Source organism: Sander lucioperca, chromosome 20, assembly GCF_008315115.2.
Source record: "Sander lucioperca isolate FBNREF2018 chromosome 20, SLUC_FBN_1.2, whole genome shotgun sequence".
NCBI classification, from domain to species: Eukaryota; Metazoa; Chordata; class Actinopteri; order Perciformes; family Percidae; genus Sander; species Sander lucioperca.
The window spans coordinates 12,841,253-12,868,768 of record NC_050192.1 but is presented as its reverse complement, the minus strand read 5'-3'; the positions used below and the strand labels follow the sequence as shown (position 1 = coordinate 12,868,768).

Here is a 27,516-nt window from a genome sequence, read left to right as displayed (position 1 = left end):
TCTGCCTTTAAGAAAATGAAAGCTCAGATGGGCCAATGTGGAAGCTTCCCTTTATGATGTCATAAGGGGAAAGGTTACCTCCCCTTTCTCTGCTTTGCCCGCCCAGAGAATTTGGCCCGCTGATGAGAAAGAGAGAGACAACATGGCTTGCAAACGAGCGAAGCATGGCAGTTGGTCAAGGCCACACCCCCACCCTCACCCCATCTCTCCTCCTCAATAGCATTTAAAGCTACAGACAGAAATGGCACGTCCTAAGGAAAGCTCATTGTGGGACTGGCTCGTAGTGGCTGTAATTCTGCACCAAGGCTGAATTTCGGGAAAGAGACTTATACAGTATTAGGGGACCACTAAGGCCTATATAAAAGCATCCAAAAGCAGCATGTCATAGGACCTTTAAGGTTTAATATCAGGCCTTTTATCTGGAAATTGCAAGATCTCCTTAAAACAGTGACTTACTGTATGATGCAATACATCCACTTCTCGTCATATTTGGTGGTTAATTGGTGGCAGTGTGGGTCAACAAGTTCAGTGTGTCCACCCACATTTTTGCCTTTCATCGTGTCTGTCTAAATAAATCTTCAGAGAAAATAAAAACCAATTTTAATTCTAGAAAACAGGTAGACAAAGTTGTACATGTATTAATATAAAAAAGACCAAAACTACTTTTTAAAAGAAAAAAAAGTATATCCTGTACTCAATATCAAAATGGCTGTAACAGAAAAAAATAAGAGCACCTGCAGTTGATTGTTTGGGAAATTCAAAGAGATGTAGGTTGGGAAGAAAAAAAAAAAAAAAAGTTCAAATTGCATCTCCAAAACATCTCCAAACAATATGAAATTCAAATCAATTATGTTTTCAGAAAATGTCCCAAAATGAGTTACCCACACAAGATGGAAAATGTTGATTACTAAAAAGACAAACAATTTTTTTCCCAAAATTGTACTTTTATACATATCACATTTTTTATTTAAACATCAAATCACTGAGTCTACCTTTATTAATCCATTGTTCAGCCTCTCCACAGACCTGCATTTTAATCCAACACTCCTTTGACCTATATACTAAACCACACCAGTCTGCTGATCCACCTCCATTCTAACTCAGCCTGATGATCTCAAACCTGTTGGACTTCTTCTCTTTCAGGGGCCGAGGCAAACGCTCACCCTGCCCATCACCCATATCCGCCACCACCTCCAGTGCCTCATTGTCCATCCCCCCTTCTACCCCCTGTCCCGTATCCATCCCTCCAGTTTGTTTATCCATGGGACATTCCCCATTGTAGGTCTTGACATAATCCTCGACGCGCCAGCCCCTGAACTCCTGTGGCTCGGAGCAGATCAGGCCAGTGTAGAAGATACCGGGGTGGTGCTTGAGCCAGTAGATCAGGTAGTGGATGTTGTAGTCGCAGATCCAGGGGTTGTTCTCCAGCGAGAGCTTCCGTAGGAAGTAGAGGTCCTCGAGTACGCCGTACTGGAAATAATGGAGGCTGTTGTTGGACAGGTCAAGCTCACGGAGGTACAGCAGGCCTGCGAATGCACCTGGGTGATGAAGAAAAATGGATCATAATAAGATGGCATCTCATACTGCTGCTTGAATAATAAAAAGTTTATCCTGTCTCCCTGGACACTTCCTGTTTTTAGCAAACAGTTGCATATTTACACATGCTGCAGACAGAGCAACATTAGTATTCATTTAAAATAGTGTTTTTCTATCTGCCTGGCAAATGTAAGCCCAGTATTCACTCTCCCTTTCACTCTATTTGGTCTCCACCAACTCCTGAGGGAAATGAGCTGCTAAATGTTCTACTTTCTTCACAAGCTAGTCGCTAACTTTGTCAGTCTACCGTTTTGTGCTTGTCAGGTAGCGTACAGTGGGTTTATCAGAACATTTCTGGACAGTGTAATCTTTCATATAAAGGGAGGAGATGACAATCACCAACATTGCAGTTTCAGGGTCAGGACAGCAGCAGATCATGGTCATAGCATGTGTTTTTGTCTTTATACTGTATGTTTTTTGTTGTCTGAACTTGTTGAAAATGACACACTCATTGAACTTAAAGATTATGGGGCGACTGCATTGGCATATTGTATTAAATAAAAATGACTCAAGTGGATTTAACAGGTGAACTCAAGACCACTTGACCTAAATTGTCATAGTTTTGATAATAAGACATGATAATTATTTCTATCTGTCTGCTTTCTAGCTGTCATGTTGACTGTTGACATCCAGACATTCATAGTCTGTGTAATGGGACAGTGAGGACTGTTTCACGCTGTCCACAAGCCTTGGGCCTAGCTTTGATCTTAACAGAGCGGAAGAGAGGAGGGGAGGAAAATGGGAGGAGGAAGAAGAGAAGGAGGAGAGTGTGGAACACATTAAGGTAGAAAAATATAGTGAGGATAAAGACATCACTGAGACAGAGACATGAAAGAAAAAGAAAAAGAAAAACGGACGCTGGGGACTATAATCCTTCTGAAATCCATTTTCAATCACTGTAACATAAGTTACTGTCACTGCAGTCTCATCATTCAACCATAAAGATGAAATAGATAGAGGGAACTTTAGGAGAGGAAGGAAGAGGGATGAGGGAGGCCCCTGTTATCTCTCGACTCACGAGATTCATGAATCTCCCGAAAGGGCTACTCTGCATTTGCCTTTTTGAGCCACTATGGCCACAGGAAGCCCAGTCTGCTCTACTTCCATGGTATTTTCCCAGGCACAAGTTAAAAAAAAGGCATTTTAATGGATTTTGAGTTGCTTCCCACAGTCATTAGATTTGTTTCACCTGTCAGTCTATAAAAATATGCAAATTGTCTTTATTGTAAGTCACATCTGCCGTGCAAATCATGGTGCAGTTCTGTTTAAAACTGAGTAGGTGGCCCCAGCAACCTGTATCATCAAAATGAACATGGGTGATTGTTTTTGAAGCAGTTTGCAAAGAGGTTGCAGATGGGAGGAAACGAGTACGTTAAGGCATCGAATACTGACGGAGATATAATCAATGTATGCTTATTTTTACGTGAAATAAACTGAAGCAATATTCTTTGTGAATTGTATTCAGTTTGCAGGTTTCATCAGATTATTTGGCACATTATTCTACTCTTGGCATGAGATGATGCCTGCTTATATTCTTGCAACTTAAGGAATTTTTTCCTCCCTTTAGTTACTCCTCTGGCCATGAAAAAAAAGTCCTTTTATGACCACACTTCCCTTAGCTAGTTGGTGTGATGTGTCACTTCCACAATTATTTTTTTGTTCCATCTGTTCTTTGTTTCAAAGCATCCTTATCTCACCATCCTTTAACCCTTATGTTGTCTTCCTGTCGACCATGCATTTGTTGTCCTCCAACAAAATTAACTCCCGGTCTGTTTTGCCTTCTTATAAAGCATAAAGTATAGTATCACCCAATTCTATTGTGCACCTTCTAGCCAACTTCATTCCAACTTATTACCAATAGTTTTACACTTTTTTTTTGTTTTTTTTAATTTGTGGTCAATTAACCACATTTACTGTACATGAAATTATACCTTATTTTGGAGTAAAATATGCAGAAATTATGAATTATTTTCACTCTGCAAGTGATACACTGCAAGAATTTACATAAACTTTAACACAACAAATAAATATCCATTCCTGTATCCCTACTGATAGGTATACAGCATTGAGGCAGATGAATTATTTTCACTCTAGTGAAGATCAGATGAATATATGTTGATGGATTATCACAGACTGGTATATGTCAATGTTTAGTCAGGAAACTGTTTTACCATTTTATTATTTTGAATGGCAGAACATATTTCTGATAAAGGAACTTTGAAAACGGGTCACATTTGACCCGAAGAAAACACAAGGGTTAAGACTGCTGTCAACTTGTTGTCATGGAAAGAAAGCAAGCGAAGAGCTCTATATAATATAACATCCTAATCTCCAAGTATTTTAAACAGCACTCCCCCCAGGATCGCTGAGGCTAATGCTTTAAACTCTGTCATAATTTTTTCCAGCTTTAGTGCAAATGCATTCACATTCTCTGAGCTAACAAAGAAATGGCATGAAAACACAAACCTCGTCCAACTTTAGCTGAGGTGATAAATTAGGGATTTACCCCCAGGCTTGCCCAACTCTGGGCTGATCTTGAAAACAAGTCTCCATAAAAATGAAACGCAATTTCAAAGTCTCTGGTCACCATAACTACAGATATCCCTGTTGCATAAGTCACACTATTACATACTTGTCTGCTGCTTCAATTACAGTAACACAAATGAGATGCAGGCAAGGATGATCTTCTACAGGGACTTGAAGAGCATTAAGAAATATTTTGTTTATAGAGTTCGGAGTTCCAGATGGGTGGGGCCCCACATTGTGACGATTCCTAAAATGTCAAGTTATTAGTTACAGGAAAGTGCACTAAATTGACCTTCAAATATACTGTACTCTTCTGTGGCTGTTTAAATTATGGTTTTGTCTATCTTGGGGGTATGTGCTGCAAGGAAAAACCACAGCAATCTGGCACAAACATCCGCCAAAACAACAACGAAAGACCAATACAAATAAATGTGCATTTATTAGTAATAACCCCAGTGTGCCAGAGCCTTTTGTTAATGCTTTTCATGTGGAGGGTAACCAGAGTGACAAAGAAACATGAATGAAAAGGCAAGACAAAAGGATTCTAAACAAGTTAAAATTTACTCTAAATATGAATATGATTAGAAGGAGCAACCATGATTGAGACCATATGTCAGTGGCTATCAAAAGTTCTCAGAATTACAAATTCTTTTTTAGTTTCCAAATAGTCTTGGACACACTGGGCCAAGCTGCAGTAGATTGTTTACATGTGTTACACGGTAATGAAGAAAACCACCAGGTTTTTATAAAGGATTTCCCTTCTGGGCAGGAAGACATGAGCCCAAACATCATTAGCATGGAGAGGGTAATGAGTCTACATTTTTTTAATGACGCTATGGCTAATTCTGCTGAGGCAGCATTATTATTCAGAGCAGATAGTCTGCTTCAGTATAATTAATCTTTTGAACACTTAATTATCTTGTGTTTCCCTGATTAATTTTCCTAAACCTCTCCTTGATCTCTGTCTAGTAATGAGAGTCGCATATTTGGTTATTTGTGTTGTTAAAGGGGCCATTTTTGTTGTTTGTGCCAGTATTTTCATTATTTCATAATTTTCGTCATCCATGTTTAAAGCTTATTTGTAGTTTAACCTAGTGGTTCCCAAGAAGGCTATTTGCAACCCTTCATCACCAGTAGCACATGTCAAAATGTTGTGAGCGGTTAAACAAAAGTGATTTTTATTTTTTTTTTTCTATTTGGCCAACTTTTAGAGGCATGACAATGTAAACCTATGCAGTAATTTTGGAGGAAAAAAAGATGAGTAAAAAAAATAACAATTCTATTTTGTTGATCATCTCACATCTCAGATTTATCTTGCAACCCCTTGTGGGGGTCTCGACCCCCAGGTTGGGAACTACTAGTTTAACCCATGGTTAGGTCGTTTTCATCAGTAATTGTTAACTGGTAATGTAGCAGACGCAAAAGAACTGTTAAAAGAGTAGTTTAACTTTTGAAACTATGTCTGTTGACGCTGTTATATGATTTTAAGGAACACCTGCCAGCCAATCAAATACAAGGATCTACTGTATGTGGCCATGGCATAATGCATTGAAGTGTCCAGAGGTGTGTGTGTGTGTGTGTGTGTGTGTGTGTGTGGAGGGGGTGGGGGTGGGGGTGGCGGGAGGGGGTCACCTGTGTCTATATGGTGCAGGCTGTTGCCGCTAAGGTTGAGCATTTTGAGGTCTTTGGACAGCAGGAACTGTTTGGGCCTGAGATGTTTGATGGTGTTCCAGGACAGATCCATCTTCACTATGTCAGATGGCAGGTCAGACGGCATGTCATTCAAATCTGCAAAGAACGAAAGACAAAGAAACTTTTAATTAGTTCTTTAACTGTGAAAGGGGCTGGAACAACAGAGTGGGGTTTTGTAAAGATTTTAAATGGTGAGAATGATACACTGCAAGAATTTACATAAACTTTAACACAACAAATAAATATCCATTCCTGTATCCCTACTGATAGGTATACAGCATTGAGGCAGATGTGCACAATAATTGAAATCAGAATACAAAGTGCAACGCTCCAGAATCAGCAGGAGAGCTGGAAATCTAATCTGTCTGCATCTTTATACATTTTCAAGATGTTGTGTGGGTTGTATTCAACATTTAACCTTTCCAAGATGGAGGCGAGTGTGACAGCATGTATAACATCATTTCACTTTTTTGCCAGGAATGAGTGTTTCCAGTGTTTTCAGCTTCACAAAAACATCTTCTCCAACCTAGCAAGAGGGTCTTTGAAGACTCTAATGTATGAAACAGTGATAGCCATGTATTCTCATTTCGATACCAGATCCTCTCTGGAGTTTTAAATGAAAGTCCCACGCTGAAGCACATTTCATAAATGCTATATCATCCCTACAATGTTGGAATGGTTAGAATCAAGAGTGGTCACTGTCGACACTTAGGAGTTACTTTCCAAGTTAAAAAAAAAGGCATTTTAATGGATTTTGAGTTGCTTCCCACAGTCATTAGATTTGTTTCACCTGTCAGTCTATAAAAATATGCAAATTGTCTTTATTGTAAGTCACATCTGCCGTGCAAATCATGGTGCAGTTCTGTTTAAAACTGAGTAGGTGGCCCCAGCAACCTGTATCATCAAAATGAACATGGGTGATTGTTTTTGAAGCAGTTTGCAAAGAGGTTGCAGATGGGAGGAAACGAGTACGTTAAGGCATCGAATACTGACGGAGATATAATCAATGTATGCTTATTTTTACGTGAAATCACCGTTTTATTTTGTATCTAAAAAACTAAAGATTGTGTATGAAATGTGTGTGGTTGAGCATTCATGCGTACATGCATTTGGACTAGTTTCCTGCATGTATTTATTTACACGGACAGCATAGTTTGCTCAGAAGTATCCTTTGGACGCTTTTATAGAGCAGATGTCACAGTCTTTATGCACTTTACTGCCACAGATGTTGCAGTTAGTTATGGAGGCATGTTGCCATAAATCATCACTGATTCTAAGGAAATATAATCACACACAGGACACACATATACAGCATGCACACAGATGTAGCCAGTGCAGTAAGGAAATGTAATTATTGTTCAATGATGTGATGCAGTGATGGCTGATAAGTGTGCATCAGGCAAACACATTTACAGAGAACAGATTTTGGAGACTCTTCCACAAGTTATCAGTCCTCCACAGTGAGAATTGGAGGTCTAAAGGGAATCCCATCCTGCCTTAGGTGTACATGCGTCTGCAACTTTGTCCAAGATTAGGAAAAAGTTGAAAGAATGCTGGCGCTCTTACATCAGACTCAAATTCCCAGGCTCACTTGTGAGAAATCACACGCCAACCTTTAGAGCCAAAAACAGATCCTCTCTGTCCTAGAGAGATACATCTGTGGTCTTCTGTGTTTTTACAGTGAATGAGGGAAATCTACTATACTATGTATTCAGTAGTGACAATAGCGGTGCCTGTGTTCAGTTGGACCTATTTTCTTAAAGCTGAGCCAAAGATTATCTATTCATTAGCTTGATTTGCTATGTTGTTTATCGCTCGCATTTTTCTATCATTGCTTCCTGGAGCAAAATGTGTGTTCAGGAAGTCAGATATTTTATCAGGAGCCAGACATTTTATCAGGAGCCTTCATGTCATCTTGTGATTTTTCAAAGAGCAAATTTTTAATATAAAGTGTTCGGCTCTTTCCTACTTTAACATCTGTGCCTCCTTAGAGCGCACTCCTAAATAAACACACAAAAAGAAGGAGAAGAAGAAGAGAGAACATTTCAGGAAAAGTGAAAGTCATTCATTCATAACTGGGTTTTTTACTGAATCTGCTGAAGTCATTATGTCGTTGCACATATGAACATCTGTCCCTCCTGGACTTTTCTGTCAAAAAAAGAAGTGCTTTGTGATTTGTTACTACCTGAGAAACACTGTGTGTTTCGTCTGATAACACCTCTGCTATAAATTCACTTTGGACCGTTGGCTATTACAATTCTGAGTGATGTCATCATTTATTTAACTATAGCACCTGCTTTATGTCAAAGTGCCAGGTTTGAATGACTTTATGCTGCAATTTAGTCAGTCATTTGCCATGTAGGCCGTGCATTAGAATAACACATGGATTACACATTGCAGTAAATGTACAGCAGTATTTGCATAGTTTGAATAGAGCTAAACTATTTCCACGATTTAGCAGAAGTGCAGAACATTAATCTGGACATATATCTATGTATCCTTCTACAGAGGGTGTGGGTTAGCACTGCTGATGAATTATATGTACACGTAGTTTAAAGAAAAAAGCAGGTGGTGGAGCAGGTGGTGCAATATGTTTTGTACTGTTTAGACAGTAGAAAAGGAAGCAGTTAATTTTATACCGTGCTGACATGATTACTCTGGGGTCAACTGTGCGTAGTGCAGTGAACTTTTGTGGTTTGGACACACGCCTGACAGGGGAAATGATTTCTTGATGTGTTTTCTTAATAGTTTTAGGCACTGGATGTGCTGCATGGTAGCATTAGCTAGCAGTGAATATTTAATATACAGTATTATATTAACTTTGAATGTTTTTCATATATATATATATATATATATATATATATATTATTAGTACAGCCAACCAAGTCTGCTATAGTTAGCAGACTTGGTTGGCTGTACAAGAAGTTACATCTTTGTTAATAGAGTTACACACAAGTAAAAACTCGAAACTACCCTTTTTTTCTGCGAATCGTGGACTGAGTACAAATGTCTCTTCTTGCACACGTCATAATGGCAACGGTTACATGGGAGTAATAAAGAAAATAATCAAAACATAATCAACCAATTTGCATCCAAAGTACATCGATCCAAATGTTGAGCATTAAATAGTGGAGGTAACTGCCAAAATGGTCTACAATAATATCATAACAATTGGTTTCATTTTTATCCCATGGTCTGTTCTCACAATGTTTCAGTGACCCTTTCACCTCATTGTGAAAAATGTCTTTGGGAAACTCTGAACCCCAGAAGTCAAACATCAGTTGAGTTTCATAACAGCTGTACAATTCCCAGTGTTGATAGGACCTTCAAACTACTGCAGGAAAGCTTTTTGGCGCCAGGCGGTGTCTGCAGCTAAATCCTGCTGTTATTAAAGAGTGATGTTTGATACTGTCCTCTTTCTCATTCATGCTCTCCGCCAAATTGACATTATGGAAGATTATTGTTTTCTGCTGACTAACTGCCTGCTTGCTGATCCAGGAGGTCCAGGGAGAGCCTGACATAATATCATATCATGTGTGTGGGCGTTTGTGTAACTGGGAAGCAGCCAACTAACCATATACATGAGTCACTTTACTGCTGCCTACTCAAATGGCCTGACGTTTATACAGAGGATTTGTTACTTCTGAAACCAATGATTTCTTGACCTCATGAGCACAGTCGTGAAGTATAGAACTAGGCCAAAACAATCAACACCACCCTGTAGATGGGTGTTTGAGCAACCTCATGAGATATGTACAGAAAAACCCAAACTGGAATGACTTCAAGGTCAAAGGGAGAACAATATGAAAAGCTGGTTTTGTACTAATGTAATACACCGGCACTATGTTCTTTCTTTAACGTTACTTTTTGAATGCTTAAAGCTAATTTTCTCCGGCTAGCCAACTTTGTGGAGTCTAGTCTAGCGTTATCTAGGGTTGGGCGGTAATACGGTGATACGGTATACCGCCGAGTCTTAAAAATAGCAACGGTATCAGTTTCAATACCGTCATTAAAAAAAATGCAATGCACTTATATAGGAGACAAGGATTAAATATTAAATATAATTTATGTAATTATGTGTGGTTGTCATCATGTGACAGTGTGGAGGAGAAAGTAGTTTTTTTGTAAGTTGTTGTTATGTTATTATTGTTTTAGTATTAGTGTTTGGTATTCAGTTTCTGAACGGTGCACAAGCCAACAGTTTGGTGACGCCGTCTGAGCCTTACGTCATCATTTTTAATAAGTCACGGTAATACCGCATACGTAAAATAGGGAGGAGGTTTGACGGTATCAAAATTTGGATACCGCCCAACCCTAGCGTTATCATCGCTCCTATAGCTGCCATTTCTCACTGGAATTACATACAGCATATTAGCTAGCCAGAGCTGACAGATGCATGGATGTATTAAAGGACCATTCCGGCGCAAAATGAACCTAGGGTTTAGTAACACATGGGTACCGAGTCGACCGTTCTCTGGGATATGTTTTCATGCTAATCGAATGTGACCAGTTTTAGCGCAAAACTGTAATTAGCTTGTAACGCTAGTCGTCAGGGGCATGCTAAAGTAAAAAGAAATCGCTATTTCTATACCACTAACAAGGCTCAAAATAGCACCACACTTCCACGGTAGAGGGTGAGGGTCTCTATATGTAAACCGAAGCATTGAGAACTTTGTAAGTGTACAGACAGTTTATTAAAAAGATAGTTTATAAAGACAGTACCGTTCAGTTAACTCTATGTGTTATTAACCCCTAGGTTCATTTTGCGCCGGAATTGTCCTTAAAGAGAACGGACAGATGTCTATGAGCTGAGCTAACTCTATGAGCTAAGCTAACTCTGGTACATCAAATGGTAACATTTACGTTTGATATTGTACATGGTCCCTTAAAATAAATAAATAAAAATTAAATGTGGCATGTAGTAGAAATACAGCTTACAAATTGACCTCCAAACATTTTATTGGTGTATAGTAAATTCCTGTGTACAAAAAACTGGAAATATTTAGGTACAGTGTAAAAATAGCTTCAGTACAACTACAATATTAATCCAGGATACATACTATTTAGGGAGATTATTGTGGCCACTGTACACAAGAGGTTTAAACAGAATTTATATGAAGGCACATTTTGATATAACCACAGTAAGTAACTCTCAAGTCCAGGTCCCATCTTTAAGAAACACAGCCATAAGAACTCCCATATTATTAACTCTAACCACTCTGTGTAGTATGAGAATGATGTGGAGCCTGAAATCTGCTGTGGTTCACCTCAGAGAAAAAGCCTTAGAGAGGGAGGCATGGAGACACAGACGATGGGAAAATATAGGGTTTGGAAACAGAGAGATCAAAATATGTTTCCACTCTGCTATGGATTTTCTAATTCTTGCCCCCGACTTGCTTTCCAGTCCCATGTGAAAGAAAACCATGTTTGTTCCATCCCCACACACTCACGTTCGCCCTCTTCACAGTTTGTTTCCACTTAAGTTTAACTTCTTTGTATTTTTGACCACTACGGAAGCCCTGAAAGGCAGGGTGATTTTTTTGTTTTCGTTTCGGGCATCCTGCTGGCCATGAATAGTATCTCCTACGTAGGTGATACTATCTCGTACGTATGAGTTAAACTTTTAGTTACAGTTCCATTACAATATGTTCAACAGTAGACGTGTTGTTAACTAAGAAGGTAAAACCTTTTCTTTATGCTGCATTTGGCTGAACTTTCAATTCCCTTTGTATCATGCACTAAGCACTTTAGCACGGCTTTCTCGCCCTTAAAACAGCCTAATTTAGAAGTAAAAGTTTATCTTGTACACAGATAAATAGTATCTCCTACGTAGGATATACTATTCATGGCCAAAACCTAAGTTTAAGTTGTACAGGTTTTGACCTTAGGTTTTGGCAGACGGGATGCCCGAAAAACTTTTTTTTTAACATTGCCTTTCAGTGCTTCCATAGACCACTGTCATTCGGATGATATTTGTCAATTTTTCTGTGTTTTGGTTAAGGTCTAACTGCAGCTAATTCACTTTTAATGCTGCCAGTCTTGCAATTACAATAAAAAGCTGTGCAAGGATGTACTAGACGGTCAATATTTACAGCAAATTTGATGCCATGTCTTGTAGCCTGTGTCAAAATCTAATAAGGCATATTCCTAATAATAAATTAATTAAAGGTACCCTCTGGAGACCTTTAGTAGCATTATGGAACAATGTTTTTAGAAATGGGTCCCTTTTTGTTTGTGTTGTGCACGTGCACAAGATCACTCATTACATGTGTGAGCATGTGGGCAACTGATACATATTCCTGCCGATGGTATCACGCTATTCCAGTAATCGACAGTTAGTGTAGTAATGCGACAACAAAGGCAAAGGCAAAGAAGAAGAAGATGAGCACAAGCTAGTAAAAATGTATGTAATCAATATAAATTTAAAAAAATGTGTTTGTTAGAACTTAAGCATAAACACAATGCGTTTCGGTAGGATGCACTGAATATAAACATAAATTTTGTTTGTTTACCATAAAATTCCAATGGGCACTTTTAAGTAATATTACACCCTAAAGTCTATGGTTGCAGCACATGAGCATTGGTTGTACTTGATTTAATAGTAACTTGGAGGCAACAGGGTACATGCAAATGGCACAGTCTTGCAACTCCATATAATCTGAGAGAGACGGCCTTGAGAAATATTCAATAATGTAAGTTAACTAAAATAATACAACTTATTATACATTTGGATATCATTAGTTAACCCAAAGTTTTTAAGGCTATATCATACCACAGCATACCAAACTCTGCCAGCACCTGTAAGTGTTCAGATTGTTGAACAGACAAAAAAGGGAGGAGAAAACATAATGTGTAATGATATAATCCACCTGTGACTGGATTTCACAATGATTGACAGCCAATATATAATCAGTGCAACTAGTGAAACCATTGTGCTGGAATGCAGCGCAGTGAAAACAACAAAAGGAAAAGACTGCAAACCTCAACTGGCATCAGCCTACAGTACAACTATATGTGCGTCCTTGCAAATTAAAAGCATAGAAACCACGTATTGAATGTCATGCACAACATCTGTAATATATTAAGCAACATTCACACATCTCATATCGCTTTCATGGTGGGGCATGGTTTAGGAGGCAGGATGTAGAGAGTTATTATCAAGCATTAAACACAGAGGAACCTTATAGTGGTTCAGATAAAGGAGCGATTTAAAACTTTACTGTAGAAAAAAAAATTGGGAAAATATGTAAAAAGCTTCCTCGTGCATTCACACAACACAGACATTGCATTGTGTGGTTTTGGCTTGTCTGTGCTCTGTGAAAGATTTATTTCTGTGAAAGGCTTAAGCTATCCATTTATAACTGCATTAAATTGCTCATTTAAATCTGGGGGCTCACTTGGTCTGAAACATGGACACAGACAATCTTTCATTTCAGTGTGTTGACAGGGGATGCTATTAGGGCATCAGAGGAAGCAGAAGAAGATGGAGAGAAAACAGATAAAAGGGAGAATATGAGAGGGCAACTAAGACTAAAGAGCCCACATAAAATTTATAAAAAGTGATCTGTCTGCACAAATTCAGAAATTGTCATCCTTGCCTCCAGTCTGTCTTTGAAAATCAACACAGACAAATTATTAGTTATAACCTCTATGATGGCAGCCTCATAGTGGCATTTGTATGCACAGAGAGAACCAGATGTGAAAACTGGAAGAGCTGAAAGAAGCCCTCCCTATCCCTTCTGATGCCTGCCTATTTCCATATTTTCTGCCACTTTCTAGCTATGCTGACTCAGTGTTAAAACTGAAAACACAAACCGGTTGAAATGCTGGTGGAAATTACTGCCTTCTAAAATGTCTTGGAACACAAATCGGCAGAAAGTTAATGAATGCATGATTCAAATTAGAATACAATACAGATGCATGTATTTGCAAAAATATTGTGATGAACCACCACAAAAGACCAACCACACAAAAACACTCCACAATGCAACTCATCAAAAGGCCAAACAATGCAACACAATCACAGCAGGTAGCCAATTGATGTTTAAAGGGATATTTCACCATTGGAAAGCTGAATATATCTTTAAATTGGGTCACTTATGCTGTAGAAATGTGAAAAGAATTTAGAAATTGGTGGCTTCTAGGCCGAGAAAAGCCAGAAAATGTGTTTTTGGCTCATGTGGATGAAAGACACCAAATCCCAGAATGCACTTGCTTTGCTGCTTTAGAGTCTACTCCCAAGCCACACCTACAGTTTACAGACAGTGAGACGGTCAACTCAACTCAATGTGCTTTATTGTCATTTCAACCATATACACGACACACCGTGGCTCAAGTGGTTACACAATTAAAATATGCAGCCGGCCTGGTAGCTGGATAGTCCCAGAGCCATCTTTCTCTATCACTCTGGATAGTCCGGTACACTGTTGTTCCGCCATGTTTCCACAACAACAAAAACACAGCAGTCTCTGAACTTGCGTTGGGAGTTTCGTTGAAGTTGGATGTAGTCCAGTTTGTTGTCTAATGAGCAGACACTTGCAAGCAGGATTGATGGAACAGGTGGCCGGCTAGCGTTAGCTTTCCACCGGTACTCGCTCCACGTTCCCCGCTGATGATGTCCCTTTACCGGCCAGAGGCATCAAGCAACACCGCTGGTCTCGTAGTGTGTCGAGTATTCCGTCTGTAATAAAGTGTCCTGCATATTCTCCGATCTGTACCAATGTATCCCGGTGGTACCCATGTGTGGTAGTTTGAATGCACATAATTGTTTTAAAAGTTTGCTGCTGAGAGAGAGACTACTGCTTAGCGAGGATTAAAGATAGCTGACGCTCGTTTTGGTTCGAGAATCTTCGGAGAAAGACAACAGTCCAACCCCCTATGGGCGGGTTGAAAACATGCGGAAGTAGCTCCTACTACTGGCTGTAGTCCATTGCCTCTGGTCAAAAAAATCTTCCAATGACGTAAAAATCGTCATTTTCTGTCATCGGAAGATTTTTTTCCAGACCCACAATACAGAGATCTCTGGTCTCAGGGGGACATGAGGGAGGGAAGCACAGTCATTCAAAAATACTACCGTGTTTCTACTGATACAAAGCTTAATGCTAAATCGGTGAAGTATCCCTTTAAACAAGTAATATTAAAATGCTAAATTATGCTCCATGCATGAAAATGCCTAACCTGACGTGCCAGATGGTTTGTTACATAGAACCATCTGAGAAGCCGTGACTGGAAACCATTTGGAACTTTAAAAAAATACCTGGCAGGTGATGATGAATTATCTATCATGTCCACCATTGTTGTTTTTAACAAACAGTCGCAGCCTCACACACTTCTAAACCACGCCCGTAGCTGCCAGTAGCTCCTCACCAGACGCTGATTGGTTTGGTTGGCTGGTAGTTTAGACACAAACACATTACTTGAAGCCTTGCGAGATTTTTTGATCACTCAAGAATCGTGATATCCATGAAACCAGCTGCCGTGCAAGGTAAGAAAATGCCAGCTGTTAGTTTGAAAGAACACACTACGACCAGCCCACAGCCTTAATAAAACAAACACATCTCTGCTCACTCAGCCATAATGTCACCTAAACATTAGACAGCAAACTAATTCTCGTGCCCAATTTCACTGGACAAGCAGGCACAACTACACGGAGAGTGCTGAGCAAACCTAACAAATGTACCTTTTATACAAGGTACTCCTCTGCCAGGGCAGTCTAATTGTTGTTATTGATATGTTTGCCAGGAACATTATTTGTCGTCACACGTAAGTAGAAGCTTCAGCTAACCACACGGTGACACTGGTTGATTGCACATGGGTTTGACAGACTGCAATTGCAAATGAACAGTTTCTAATGCAGCAAAAATACAGTGATTCTTTGTGTGGGTCATTTCGAGTTGTTTCAAGTTGACCCTTTCTTGTGGACACAGTACACGTGTTTTCTCTTTTGTATTCAATAATGATTACTTTAGCTGAATTCATTTTATAACTATTATAAACTTGACATCTGACTTCAAGATTACGGAGATACAGAACTTGACAGTCTCACCTTTGTTGCTGCAGTCCAGCAGAGGTTTTGGAAACATATAGGTGTGGCACATGGACGTGGCCTCTGTCTTTCCTTTGATTGGCGGAGGTTTCCCCCCCTCTCCGCCCCCTGGCCTTCTGTCCACGTCGTTCGCACACAACGAGTCCACATTCAGCTTCCTCAGCTTCTGGCCCCTAAGCGTCAGGGGCTCCGCACACTTGCCGTAGTTGCCCAGGTTGCGGTTGCTAGGCACCTGAAGGGTCCTGACCAGGCTGTCCAATTGGCAGTGGCAGCTCCAGGGGTTGTCATAGAGACGGAGGTAGGCGAGGCGGGGCATAGGGAGCAGGACCTCCTCGGTGGCAGTTTTCAGTCCGTTGTGCTGGAGGAGCAGGGTGGTGAGCTGGGAGAGGCCGCTGAACGCCCCGTCCTCCACCATGGAGATGTCGTTCTGCTGGAGGTCCAGGCTCTTCAGCTGGGTGAACTGGGAAAACATGTTGTCCCTCAAAACCTAAGGGGGGGGCGGGGGAGATGGGAACTGTTGGTTTATGAATATATATAACTCAGCTCACTTAAAATGTCTGTCTCAAGCAAATGCCTACTGAGCTTTGACTTTCTATGTCAGACAATATATAATAGCTTTATAGCTGCTAAATATGTTCACCAGCTAGGTGCTAACTTATACCAGTGTTGTAGTCGAGTTACCAACTGTCGAGTCCGAGTCAAGTCTCGAGTCCCCAGTGTACGAGTCCAAGTCAGAGTCACCATTACCTGAGATTGAGTCCAAGTTAAGTCTCGATTCCAGAGAATAGCGACTCGAGTCCGAGTCCTAGCACTCCATCACTGCCAATTACACATAAAAGTAGTCAGAAACTTCATCAACTTCCGAGTCCTATTTCATGAATGCTCGAGTCCGAGTCCAAATTTGCAGCTGCTGCACCTGCTGAGCCTCATGGTAACGAGGTGAGGTGTAAAAACCAAACATTGAGCTCAAATTCACTAAAAAGCTTCATAGAGTTGAGGGAGTCGGGCGATATTTCTCTGCATTAGTCACTACAAGGAACACCTTTCACATTACACATAGTCATTTAACCCATTGTTAATATAAACTTAGAGATATATTCCAACTTTAAGTACACATTGTAGGATATAGCTTTTATACTTGAATTGCAGTTTTTATTAATACATTTTTAATGTTTCATAATTCTATACAAAATACAACAGGGCCAAAGATTCAGCTAAAAATAAAGTCCCACGTTGTTCTTTCTCTCTCTACTCAATACACTTTCTGTACAAAAACATCTAAAAGCAAAAGTCCTATCAGATGGGGGACCCTGGGACAAAGTCTTATCAAATGGGGGTCGATGGTCTAATTTGTGTCAGTTTAGGGGTTCTTGGCGTGAAAAGGTTCACCTGCTACAGTCCATTTACATATCTTGCCTCTTTTTATATTTGCACAGTGCAAGTGTACATTATCTGTGTTAGAGCTGGGCAATATAACGATATTATATCGGTATCGTGATATGAGACTAGATATCGTCTTAGATTTTGGATATCGTAATATCGTAATATGGCATACGTTTTGTCTTTTCCTGGTTTTAAAGGCTGCATTACAGTAAAGTGATGTCATTTTCTGAACTTACCAGACAGTTGTAACTGTTATATTATTTGCCTTTACCCACTTAGTCAGTATATCCACATTACTGATGATTATTTATCAAAAATCTCATTGAGTAAATATTTTGTGAAAGCACCAATAGTCAACACTACAATATCGTTGCGGTATCGATATCGAGGTATTTGGTCAAAAATATTGTGATATTTGATTTTCTCCATATCTCCCAGCCCTAATCTGTGTGTACCTGAATCTTATTTCTTGCCAACAGCAGGTGGTGAATATCTTTAGGCCAGTCTTGCATCACGGTGGTCAGCTGCCTGTCCTGGCAGTCCAGGTACTTCTCTCCTGCCTCCATGTATTCCTTACACTCCTGAGTTTGACGTCTCATCACTCCGGCTCTGCCTCTGCCCCGTACACGGCCCCCAGCGCCCCTCTCCACAGTCCCTGACCGAGGGCCTCTTCGGGACTCAGCTGGCCGGAGGAGCAGCAAGAGGAGAAGGGGGGTGAGGAGATGCATGATGGGAGGGGAGAGGAAGGGAGGCCTCTGAGTAATCAGGTCAACCTTGGAAGTTCCACAGACGGGACACGGGAGGCCAGTCACAGCTGTGTGTATGAAGAGAAAAAGAGGTGAATTTTCAAAGGTCTTCAGTGGCAAGGTAACACAAACTGACTCACAGTTTAGCCAGGTTTTGTAGGACATTGCAACTAAGGATGTCACAAAAATTGTGCCTTTAGAGGTTCATTATTTGCATCTCATTTGAGGCCTTGAAAGTTGATTAGACAGAGGTATAAGGGTCCATAAAGGTGCATTAATTTGTCTTCAAAGTCCATCGACCATGAATTCAAACTGTTGCTGACGTATGCTAATGTATCAAAATGTCACAATGTTCAGAATTTTAGAAGTGTGTGTAATTACAATTGTGGGACAAAAAGTATGAACATTTCTAAGTTTTCACACGACATGCACACATAGTGTAAAAGCAAACATAAAGGTCAAACAAATAAGTAGATTGGTTAATCGGTGGAAAACAAAAAGCTGGACAGAGACAATGGGTGTTATATATTCTGAGGGAGAGATTTATCAAAGTACGTAAAGAGAAGCAAAATTGTATTCACAAATACAATCAAATGGATTTGTTTGAGTGGCATGACCAGACATGATGACATTTAAAATGGTAACACTGCACATGTTGAAAGAATTAGTGGAGAGTTAAAGCAAGAGGAAACTTTTGTGTTAACTTGTAATAGGTTAAAATGCAGTCATAGTAAAAAGGTGTTTTCTTTCAGGGATATCCCATGAATGTGTTCTACCTTCAGCTAAACAGTCTCTCTCCATCTCTTTTTTTCCTGCCATCTTTTTTTTTTTAAACATGCACTTTTGCGCTAACCTTTGTGTATCATGTCCCACCACTGATTCCATCTCTCTATCTCTGGTTTCATTTTGGTGTCTTCGTATAAATGACTTCCATGCACTTGCAGGATGTTTATCCCTTGCGAAAAACAATAGTACATCTGTTGCATTTAACATAGGCTATACTTTGTGTGAAGTCAAACCCAACCTTATTTCTTAGAGGTTTTACACTACTTCCACTTTTGCTACTGAGAGAGGACAGTGACTATTTCCATGACCACAAAAGGTTGTTTGTCTATAAACTTATTGGTAAAAAGGAATAGTTTGAAATCTTGGGAAATACACTTATTTGCACTTAATACAAAGCTACAACCAACACCTGGTTACTTACCTTAGCATAAAGAATAAACCGAGTGAAACAACTAGCCTGAAAAGAGTAACTTCCTGGAGCCTTCGCTTGTTGCCTGGCAACCTGTTTCAGACAAAAAGTATTATGTCACATACTCTCCGGATTAACCAAAACAGATATAATGTGTTAATTAAAGGTGCTGGTAGATGGATTGTGTTACTGTTCAACAGAGTCAGGCCAGCTGTCCCAGTTCCCAGTCTTTATGATAAGCTAAGTTAACCAGCTGCTGGCAGTAACTTCATATTTAACAGATGGATATAAGAGTGCTATCAATCTTTTCTCTCCACCAGAAAGCGAATAAGCACATTTTCCAAAATGTCAAAACTATTCCTATACAGTAAAACCACTATCTGACTACTCTTCCACTTACTGTCCTGTGTATTTTTCTCTCTCTTCCTTGCAGACTTGCTGTCTTACCATCTGTACTACCAAACTGTGAAACTGTCCTCACTCAGCCACAAATGTGAAAACTCCAAGACTGGAGATATTAATGTTTGGCTTAATAGTGATGGTGATTGTATTTTTTTTGCCACATAGCAACTCATTTTGGACTCCCTGCCTGCTGACTATGTGAATAATGTGTGTGTGTGTGTGTGTGTGTGTGTGTGTGTGTGTGTGTGTGTGTGTGCGCACACATTTTATGGTTAAAAAAAAAGTGAGTCATGGGTCCCTTGTGTAATTAGAGGCCAAAAGGCAAAGTCCACAGGTCTGCCTAGACACCGTACACACACACACGCACACACACACACACACGCACACACACACACACACACACACACACACACACACACACACACACACTGACACACACAGACTGTCCAACTGTAGCAAACCGCAGCCCCCTTACAATCTTCCAGTCTCTCACACAGTGGAACAAGCCCGTCAATGCAGATGGTGTCGTTCCATTGTGAATAACAGACTGGGCATGTTAGCTAGCTACAGACAGAAACAGCTGAGAATGTACCAGGGGAGGCACTTTCCAGTCCATTGAGCCCTCTTCAACTTGCCAACTATCAATCGCCTCAAATGAAGCAAACATGAAAATTCGATTTCCTTCACTGCAGCCGTCACATGCAATAATACACTTCTAGTGAGCTGTTACTCCAAACCCAACAGGAACTGAATGAATTGGTTCTTCTTACCCGCCAGCTATATAAATTGTGTTTCTCTTTCTTCTTTCTCTGTATTGATATACAAGCATGCCTTTATATATTTGTATGTGTATGTCTGTGTGTATATTAACTGCAAGAACATGTTCTTATGTCTGGGTTGTGTGATTGTGCAGCTGATGAGAGACATGTTTCAACACAAGGCGAGACTTGTGCCAGTCCAAACATCAGACTAGACTAGACTGACGTGGAAAGCATGGAGAGGTGTCTTGAGTGGACACAGACACATCCTCTCTCTCTCTCTGTATAATTGCTTTCTGGTTAAGTAATTTGGTCTGGTACAGTTTGTGTATGTACAGCACTGTGATGCAAGTGGTCCTGTACAGCTCAGTGGGTAAAAAACATGGCACGAACACTGCAGGAAATTATAGGTTCTGCTCAGAGCAAACGCACACTTCAGTACAGTGTAGTGATGGTGAATTTTACATTTGAAACAAGCTGATGAAACCAAAAAGCATTTTAACATTTTCTCACAACTTCCCTTTAGTAGTAAGTAATATATACAATACAGTAATACATTCTAAATAGTGCAAATGTCAGGCAAAATCAAGCAGTACAGAAAACTAAAGATGAAGATATTTGAAATATGCAATATAAAGGAAGAGTTTCTGAGTGTCTTCTTTTATATAAAGCGGTTGGTGCAGATCCTGATGGGGTGGGGCTGGGGGGGGGTTACCAGCTGTTTACCCAAAATAAATGACCAGCCCTTCTTAGGAAATAAAGCCACTGTCAGCCTATTATATTCAAGACACATTCCAGCTGGGACCATAAAAAGCCCACTTAGGCCAAACCCCCATCCCTGCGGTTCACCTCGTGGCTATACCAGCTCGAATTAGCCCTTCCAGTCTAGTATTATTTCCCACCCAAGCTCCTTCTGGTCATCCTGTGCCAACCCAAAGAAAAACTGTCTCCCTCTGTCTGTAAACAGCGAGCCGAAAGCCCTCAGCGTTTCAGCTAACGTCCTCAGTGGTATTACTCTAAATACTATGCAGACTGTTTTTTGCTGCCATTGCCATCTGTACTGAACCAGAATAAAGTTTGGTCTGGACATGAAATGTGGTAGCAATATGTCTCTTATTTTGGACCATGGAAATATAAGTCTGTAAGAAGAATCTGAGGCCCTTTTGAGAAAAAGAAAAGATGGTAGCTGCTTTGTTTGCCCTGTATGTGCATGGACGTTAGCATTTAGCTAAAAGCACTGCTGTACAGTAGCTCACAGCCTCACAAAGCTGCTAGCATGGCAATTTTAGTTCTTTTCAATGCGGTAATCTACATTGCAAATAGCTTCCAATACTATCTGACATTGTAACATGTTCACTAATCTAGTTTCAGCATTTAAGTCTTAAGGGAATGCTAAGGTACTCCTTTTTCTCAAGCTTTATGTGAGAAGGTGCACTTGACAAATGTTTTGTTTTTCATTGTCTGAAATCCAAAAGAAACAGACCAACCACACTGAAAAAGTGGGTTACTTCTGTATGTCAAATAGATTATCTCATCAATCATATTCTAGCCTTCAGCACTTTATGTAGTGCTGCATTTGGCTGACAGTTTTATCTGTCTGTTCACAGTTTAGTGAAGGTCCTGCATAAGAGTGAAAAGCCCCACGGGTCACTCTGTTAACAGTGTGTTGTTTGGTTGTTATACTGGGTGCTAATTATTAGACATTTAATGTTTTGTTAACATTGCTGGCTCAATTTTCAATATTTTCACATTCTAACCACATTAGGCGGATTTCACAGGGAGACCACAATCACACAGCGCTGTCAGTAAACTTGTGAGATAAATGCACTTGTAACAATGAGAGGATGATTATGTCATCAGTTGTGATAGAGATTCAGTTCCTAGCGGGCACATGTATCACACTGTACACTGTATCATTGCATCTGAAGCTGCTGAGCAAATGGAATAATCATTATTTGGCAATGTGTGTTAAATCTTTCTAATGGCTTTTCAAACCAAAACAATTTACGAGTCAGTCTTTTAGACAAGTAAGGGACAGCAAGTACTCAGCACAAGTGTGCTTTTAAACAAAATAAACCACTGAAGGAATGTTTAAGTCTATGGTGTTTCTCTTTGTGGAATTTGTTTTGGGGAACAGTGTGCAGGGAGTGTATACTTACAGTATAACTCATCTCCAGCTGAACATCATGTGTCTCCATGCCGTGCCAGCTTTAGTGCACCTTTATCTGGAACTTAAACCAACTCCTCTTTCATTTTGATTCCCGCACTCTTTACTCAATTTATCATTTGATGAGGGCAGCTACTCTTAATGCGTGAAGTTTAAGATACAAATGTCAGTGATTAAGTTACAGTAGCACACCTACCTTACATACACATAATACAGGGTAGTGTTGCATAATAAAGTGTATAAAGTATAATTTCAAAAGGTAGTTTAGCAGGACTTCAGTGATGAGAGGAAGTTACACCGCTCTGCCAAAGAACCAAAAGTCAAAGTGCAAATGAGTGTGAATGATGATATGGCACACACACACACACACACACACACACACACACCACGTGAACACATATAACTGTATATTATAACAGTGCATTTATGCAGATGTACACAAAGAAAAACATTAACACAAAAAAGAGACACATGTTGACACATGCTATGTCTGTGTATGTCTGGATGCTCAAATGGGTCATTTGGCCTCAGCAGACCGGAGGAAACATGGACAGGTTGGCCTCTAACACCATCACAACCCACCTACATCAGGAAGAGGGGGTGAGAGAAGAGACACTATCTGACCTTAAGAGAAATATATTTTTTGCTGAGGCTGTTTTTAAATGTCTTATGTATCACTGTACGGTGTCCTTGAGTGCCAAGAAATAAATAAATAAAATGTATTATTATTATTATTATTATTATTATTATTATTATTATTATTAAATATAGAGGAAGCACATATTTAAAAACACAGTGTTTCAGACTGAAAAGAACCTCTCAAGGGAGAAAGACAGAAGGAAAGTCCTAAATATGAGATTGATGTCAGAAGCTGAACTTGCATGGGACATAAAATATCATGTCAACATATGGGACACTCCACCTGGCAAAGGGAAAGGGATTTCTTTGATGTCAGGTGACACCGCTGTGTTTCTGTTAAGCCGAGAACACACAAGAAGGTTTTTTTTTTAAATCCTATCCAACTGGGGCAAGAGCCAACAGCACACATTAGCAATACAGTAGACCTTAGATTACTTTTGTGGGTCAAAATACAGAATCCTTTTTAGATTTATCTAGATTCCTGTCTAGTCTTTACCTTTATTTATCTAGCTTTGTTGTCTTTTTTCTTAGCTGTTGTGTCATTTTCTGTGTAAGTACATAGAGTCAAATTCCAGTCCAGGTTTCAGGCTGAGGAATGAGCAAGTTATAAAACTATAAAAAAAAATCTTAATGCACCTTTGAAAACACAATGTCACAGCCTCTCACCCACAAAGCCTTAAGGCTGCACAGTCTCTACCTGCACTGGCTGCCTGTAGAGGCTCTCCATGCTCCAATAACACTGGACTGCCCACTGGGGATGGAAAGAGTTCAGACTTCACAACACAAGGGGCCACTGTGTTAAAGAGAGAAAGCAAGAACAAGCAGGGGAGGCTCCAAAAACAAGCCTTTTGTCCTTCGCTGCTCATAGAAAAATGTCAAAAATTCAGCTGAAAATGCAGGAACAAGCAGAACGTCAGTCAGTCGGTCAGCCAGGCAGTTCATTACGTAAAGAAACAGTGACACAGAGATGGAGGGCAACAAGGAGCAAGCTCAAAGGTGAGGGGGTTTTCCTCTGAGAATCAACCTCCCAGCATGCTGACCTTACTTTGTTTCCTTTGGGCTGTATTTCCTTTATGTGTGGATTACATATGTGCCCAAAGGTCTGTGGCTTGTTACCATGTAACAGACCCGCCATCCAGCTTTGACAAAGAGACACAAGGAAATAATTACAGTACAGACTATGGGAATGTAAAGAGAAGAGGAAGAAAAAAAAAGTCTAACCACAAGACCTGAATCCTAAATGAGAGGACGAGACAGTGACACAGACAGACATATACTTTGTATGTAGAGAGAGCAAGCGACCGAGAGAAACCCTCACACATCCCTGAGAGCCTAATTGAAACCAGACACGTTCATTTCTGCAGAAAAGGAGGAGAGGCAAGAGGGGGGAAAGTTTACAGAGAGAAAATGGCACTATTTCAGACAGGGTCAGAAGTGGTGAACTCACGAAAACAAACATCAGAAGGAGTACCTTTCTGGTTAATTAGCCAAATGTGTGCCTTTATGTGTATTACTTATACCCATGAGAAATCCTTTTTCCGTTTTCTCCTATTCTCTAAAGCACAAAAACCGCAACTACAACCCTTGAAAAAGGTCATCGCCCCATACATGCGCGTTTCTGAGTCCATGCGGCACGCGTGTGTGTGTGTTTGTGACAACTGGCCCACATTCAGCTGACATTATGCAGGCACCAGTGTGGTCTCCCCCCTATTCCTTGGCTTCTTCTAATCATGTTCTGAAACTGCTAACTACGAAACATTACTTTGGAGCCGAAATGTGCCAGGTTCATAAATTCTGGGACAGATAAACTACATTTATTTTTTTGTTATGTAATATTTCACTGTAACGTTTTCATTTTTCTATACTTTTCTGTCTTGCAAACTGCTTCATCAGAATGAGGAAGTTAAAAAACTGTCATGGAAAGTTCAACAGAGCTCACACACACACACACACACACACACAAACACAACGTCTCCCCTCCAAACAAGCTATATTCATTGCTTTGTATTGGCGCCAGGCACATCTGCACCTTAAACACACATGCAGCAGGCACAACACACGCTCACACAAGCATAACTCTCCCACTTACTCTCTCTCTCCTCTTACTACAAAGGCTTCCACTTAACTGCGGCAAGCTGAAACAGCAGAAATTTAAGTAAAAGGGACTCACACTTTGTAATCAGAGTAAGCTTGCAAGTCAAGCTTTTTCTCTTCCCCTTTTTGTGTTGCAGGATTCCAGAGGGAAACCACACATTGCTATGCTGTGTGCTGCATGAGGCTGGAATTTTACTGAAACTCACACAGAGGCATGTAAAGCCATGTGCAGATATACACATAGCTGCACTCACACACATATAGACCCAAAAAAAAACTGAAAGCATAAACGCAAACTGTGCAGGAAGCTCTGCAGCACTTCTGGCTTCCTTTTTGTAATCTTACCCTCAAATTCTAAAATCTGTGCAAAAAGAGCTGTCTGACAAATCTCCTGAATCACAGCTAACAGAAAAGTCTAATTTTTTAACAGGATAAAGAGTTGGCTATGTATTCAATAAACATGAGTCATTAGGTGGGCATGGCTATCGACAGTTTCTTACAGTACAAAGAGGGTCCAAGTGGGTAAATTAACCCCTCACTCTGGCATAAATGGTGCTTAGCTCTGTATGTTGAGCTTCACAGGGAACTGATTGCCAAATCACAGCAGTGTGAGTGCTTTTGATTTATGGCCGGTGCATGCGACCACCAGCCAGTTACATAACAAAAGCAGTAAGGAAGCATCTAACATTAGCAATTGAATGTTATCTTTGTTGCAGACTTGCGTCAGGGTACACTGGCCCTCCATGAACTTGGCACAAGTTTGACAACTCCAAATTAGAGCTTTGTAGTACAAAAAGAGAGCTTACTTCAGCAAATCCTCAAATACTCAGCTGGAACAAGGTGCAACCTATATGTAATTAATACAATAATTAATTGCTTGTTTGGAGGTTTTGTCCATTCATATCTGCACACGTTTGCAATGTCATCATTTGTGCATATAAACTGCAGATAATTTAATCAATGTCTGACATGTTCTAATGTAGAGTTGCTGCATTTGCTGCAACATATCTCAAATTACATATAATTAAACACTAAGTAAGCTCTCCACATGACCAAGTTATATTCATTATTTGTCTATGCACACATCAGTGCATGCCTATAATGTCTAAGGAACAAGAAAAAGAGGGAAGTCACACTTCTTGTAAAACCTTCAATAAAGAGACTAATCCGAAAATAATCCTTTGGTGGATTCTATTACATACTCTGAAACCTAATAACCATTGCACATCAAGATGAGAAAAATATGGTGTGGTCTTTAAGCCTTCAGTGAATCAGATGTAGTCACCAAGAACTACTTGGTGCCAAACAACACTTGCCAAAAACAAATCCTCTTGCATATTCAATTTTGTATCAGGGAGGGAATTGAGGGTTTGCTGCTGCTTTCAGCTGAATAATCTTTTGTAGATAAATACTTTGGTATAATATGAAGGCTCAGTCCTACCTGTGCAGGAAGAGATTCTGGCCCGGGCTCGTCCAATAGGACCTGCAGATCTCCGGTTGGTCCCGCGTCCCCGGCTCCTAATCCTGTCATGAGCGCTGCGTCTAAGCCAAGAAAATCTGCCTGGCTGCCTATAAACTTAGAGCCTGGAGTGAGGGACGAGTGACTGGCTGCTTCTCCAATCTCTCTCTCTCTCTCTCTCTCTCTCTCTCTCTCTCTCTCTCTCTCTCTCTCTCTCTCTCCCCCCCTCTGGCTGCCTGTGCTGAGTGATTGACTACTGCCAGCTCCCCCTCTCTCTCTCTCTCTCTCTCTCTCTCTCTCTCAATCCTTGCTTTTCACCCACTCAGCTGGATCGCACTGAGACTGTGAGGAGAGAGAGAGAGAGAGTGAGAAGGAAACGGAAAATACATGCATCCGGCAGAATCTCCTGCAGCACCGGAGCAATCCCAGAAGTGGAACGCGAAGGATATAGACTACCAGATGATGAATCTTAGTGACCTTGGTAACCCTCCTTGGTTTTCCTCTGGCACCACCATGAGGATATCAGTTTTGTTTTGTAGTGACTGTGGTGGCCATTTTAACATGTTCCAATACTTTGGGTTATGAGCAAATACTCGTGCTGTTAGTTCTCTTTGACATTCTGTGATAAATCATGTTTGAGCTATTGGTGTCTAGTTGGAGGTAAATTCTGTGTAATTGTTTTGCACTGCAGGATGTCTGTATATTTAGTTCTGAAGCAGTGAAGATTCCCACAGTGGAGCCAGAGGATAGTAATCTCTGCTAATCGGCATACTGCTACTTGCTCTGTCCTTTTCTTCTCCTCTCTGGATCAACA

The 27,516-nt window shown here is 40.3% G+C and overlaps 1 protein-coding gene across 1 annotated transcript; it reads right to left on the bottom strand.

The window, feature by feature from the left end:
* Positions 1 to 585: 585 nt before the first annotated feature.
* Positions 586 to 26,912, bottom strand: lrrc17 (leucine rich repeat containing 17). Its single transcript, XM_031284894.2, has 5 exons — positions 26,685 to 26,912; positions 17,698 to 18,056; positions 15,860 to 16,346; positions 5,755 to 5,910; positions 586 to 1,538 (listed from the first exon to the last, which is right to left on the bottom strand). Exons 2-5 carry the CDS (start codon positions 17,968 to 17,970, stop codon positions 1,096 to 1,098), a joined length of 1,359 nt encoding a protein of 452 aa, XP_031140754.2. The 5' UTR covers positions 17,971 to 18,056; positions 26,685 to 26,912; the 3' UTR covers positions 586 to 1,095.
* Positions 26,913 to 27,516: the final 604 nt, after the last annotated feature.

Bases quoted from the DNA above. Each gene is read 5' to 3' on its own strand.
- lrrc17 (XM_031284894.2), bottom strand. From the start codon at position 17,970: ATGCATCTCCTCACCCCCCTTCTCCTCTTGCTGCTCCTCCGGCCAGCT. The intron at 16,347-17,697 runs GTACACACAGAT...CCCCCCCCTTAG, and splicing joins TGGCAAGAAATAAGATTCAG to GTTTTGAGGGACAACATGTT. The intron at 5,911-15,859 runs GTGAGACTGTCA...CGTTCTTTGCAG, and splicing joins GCTGGACTGCAGCAACAAAG to ATTTGAATGACATGCCGTCT.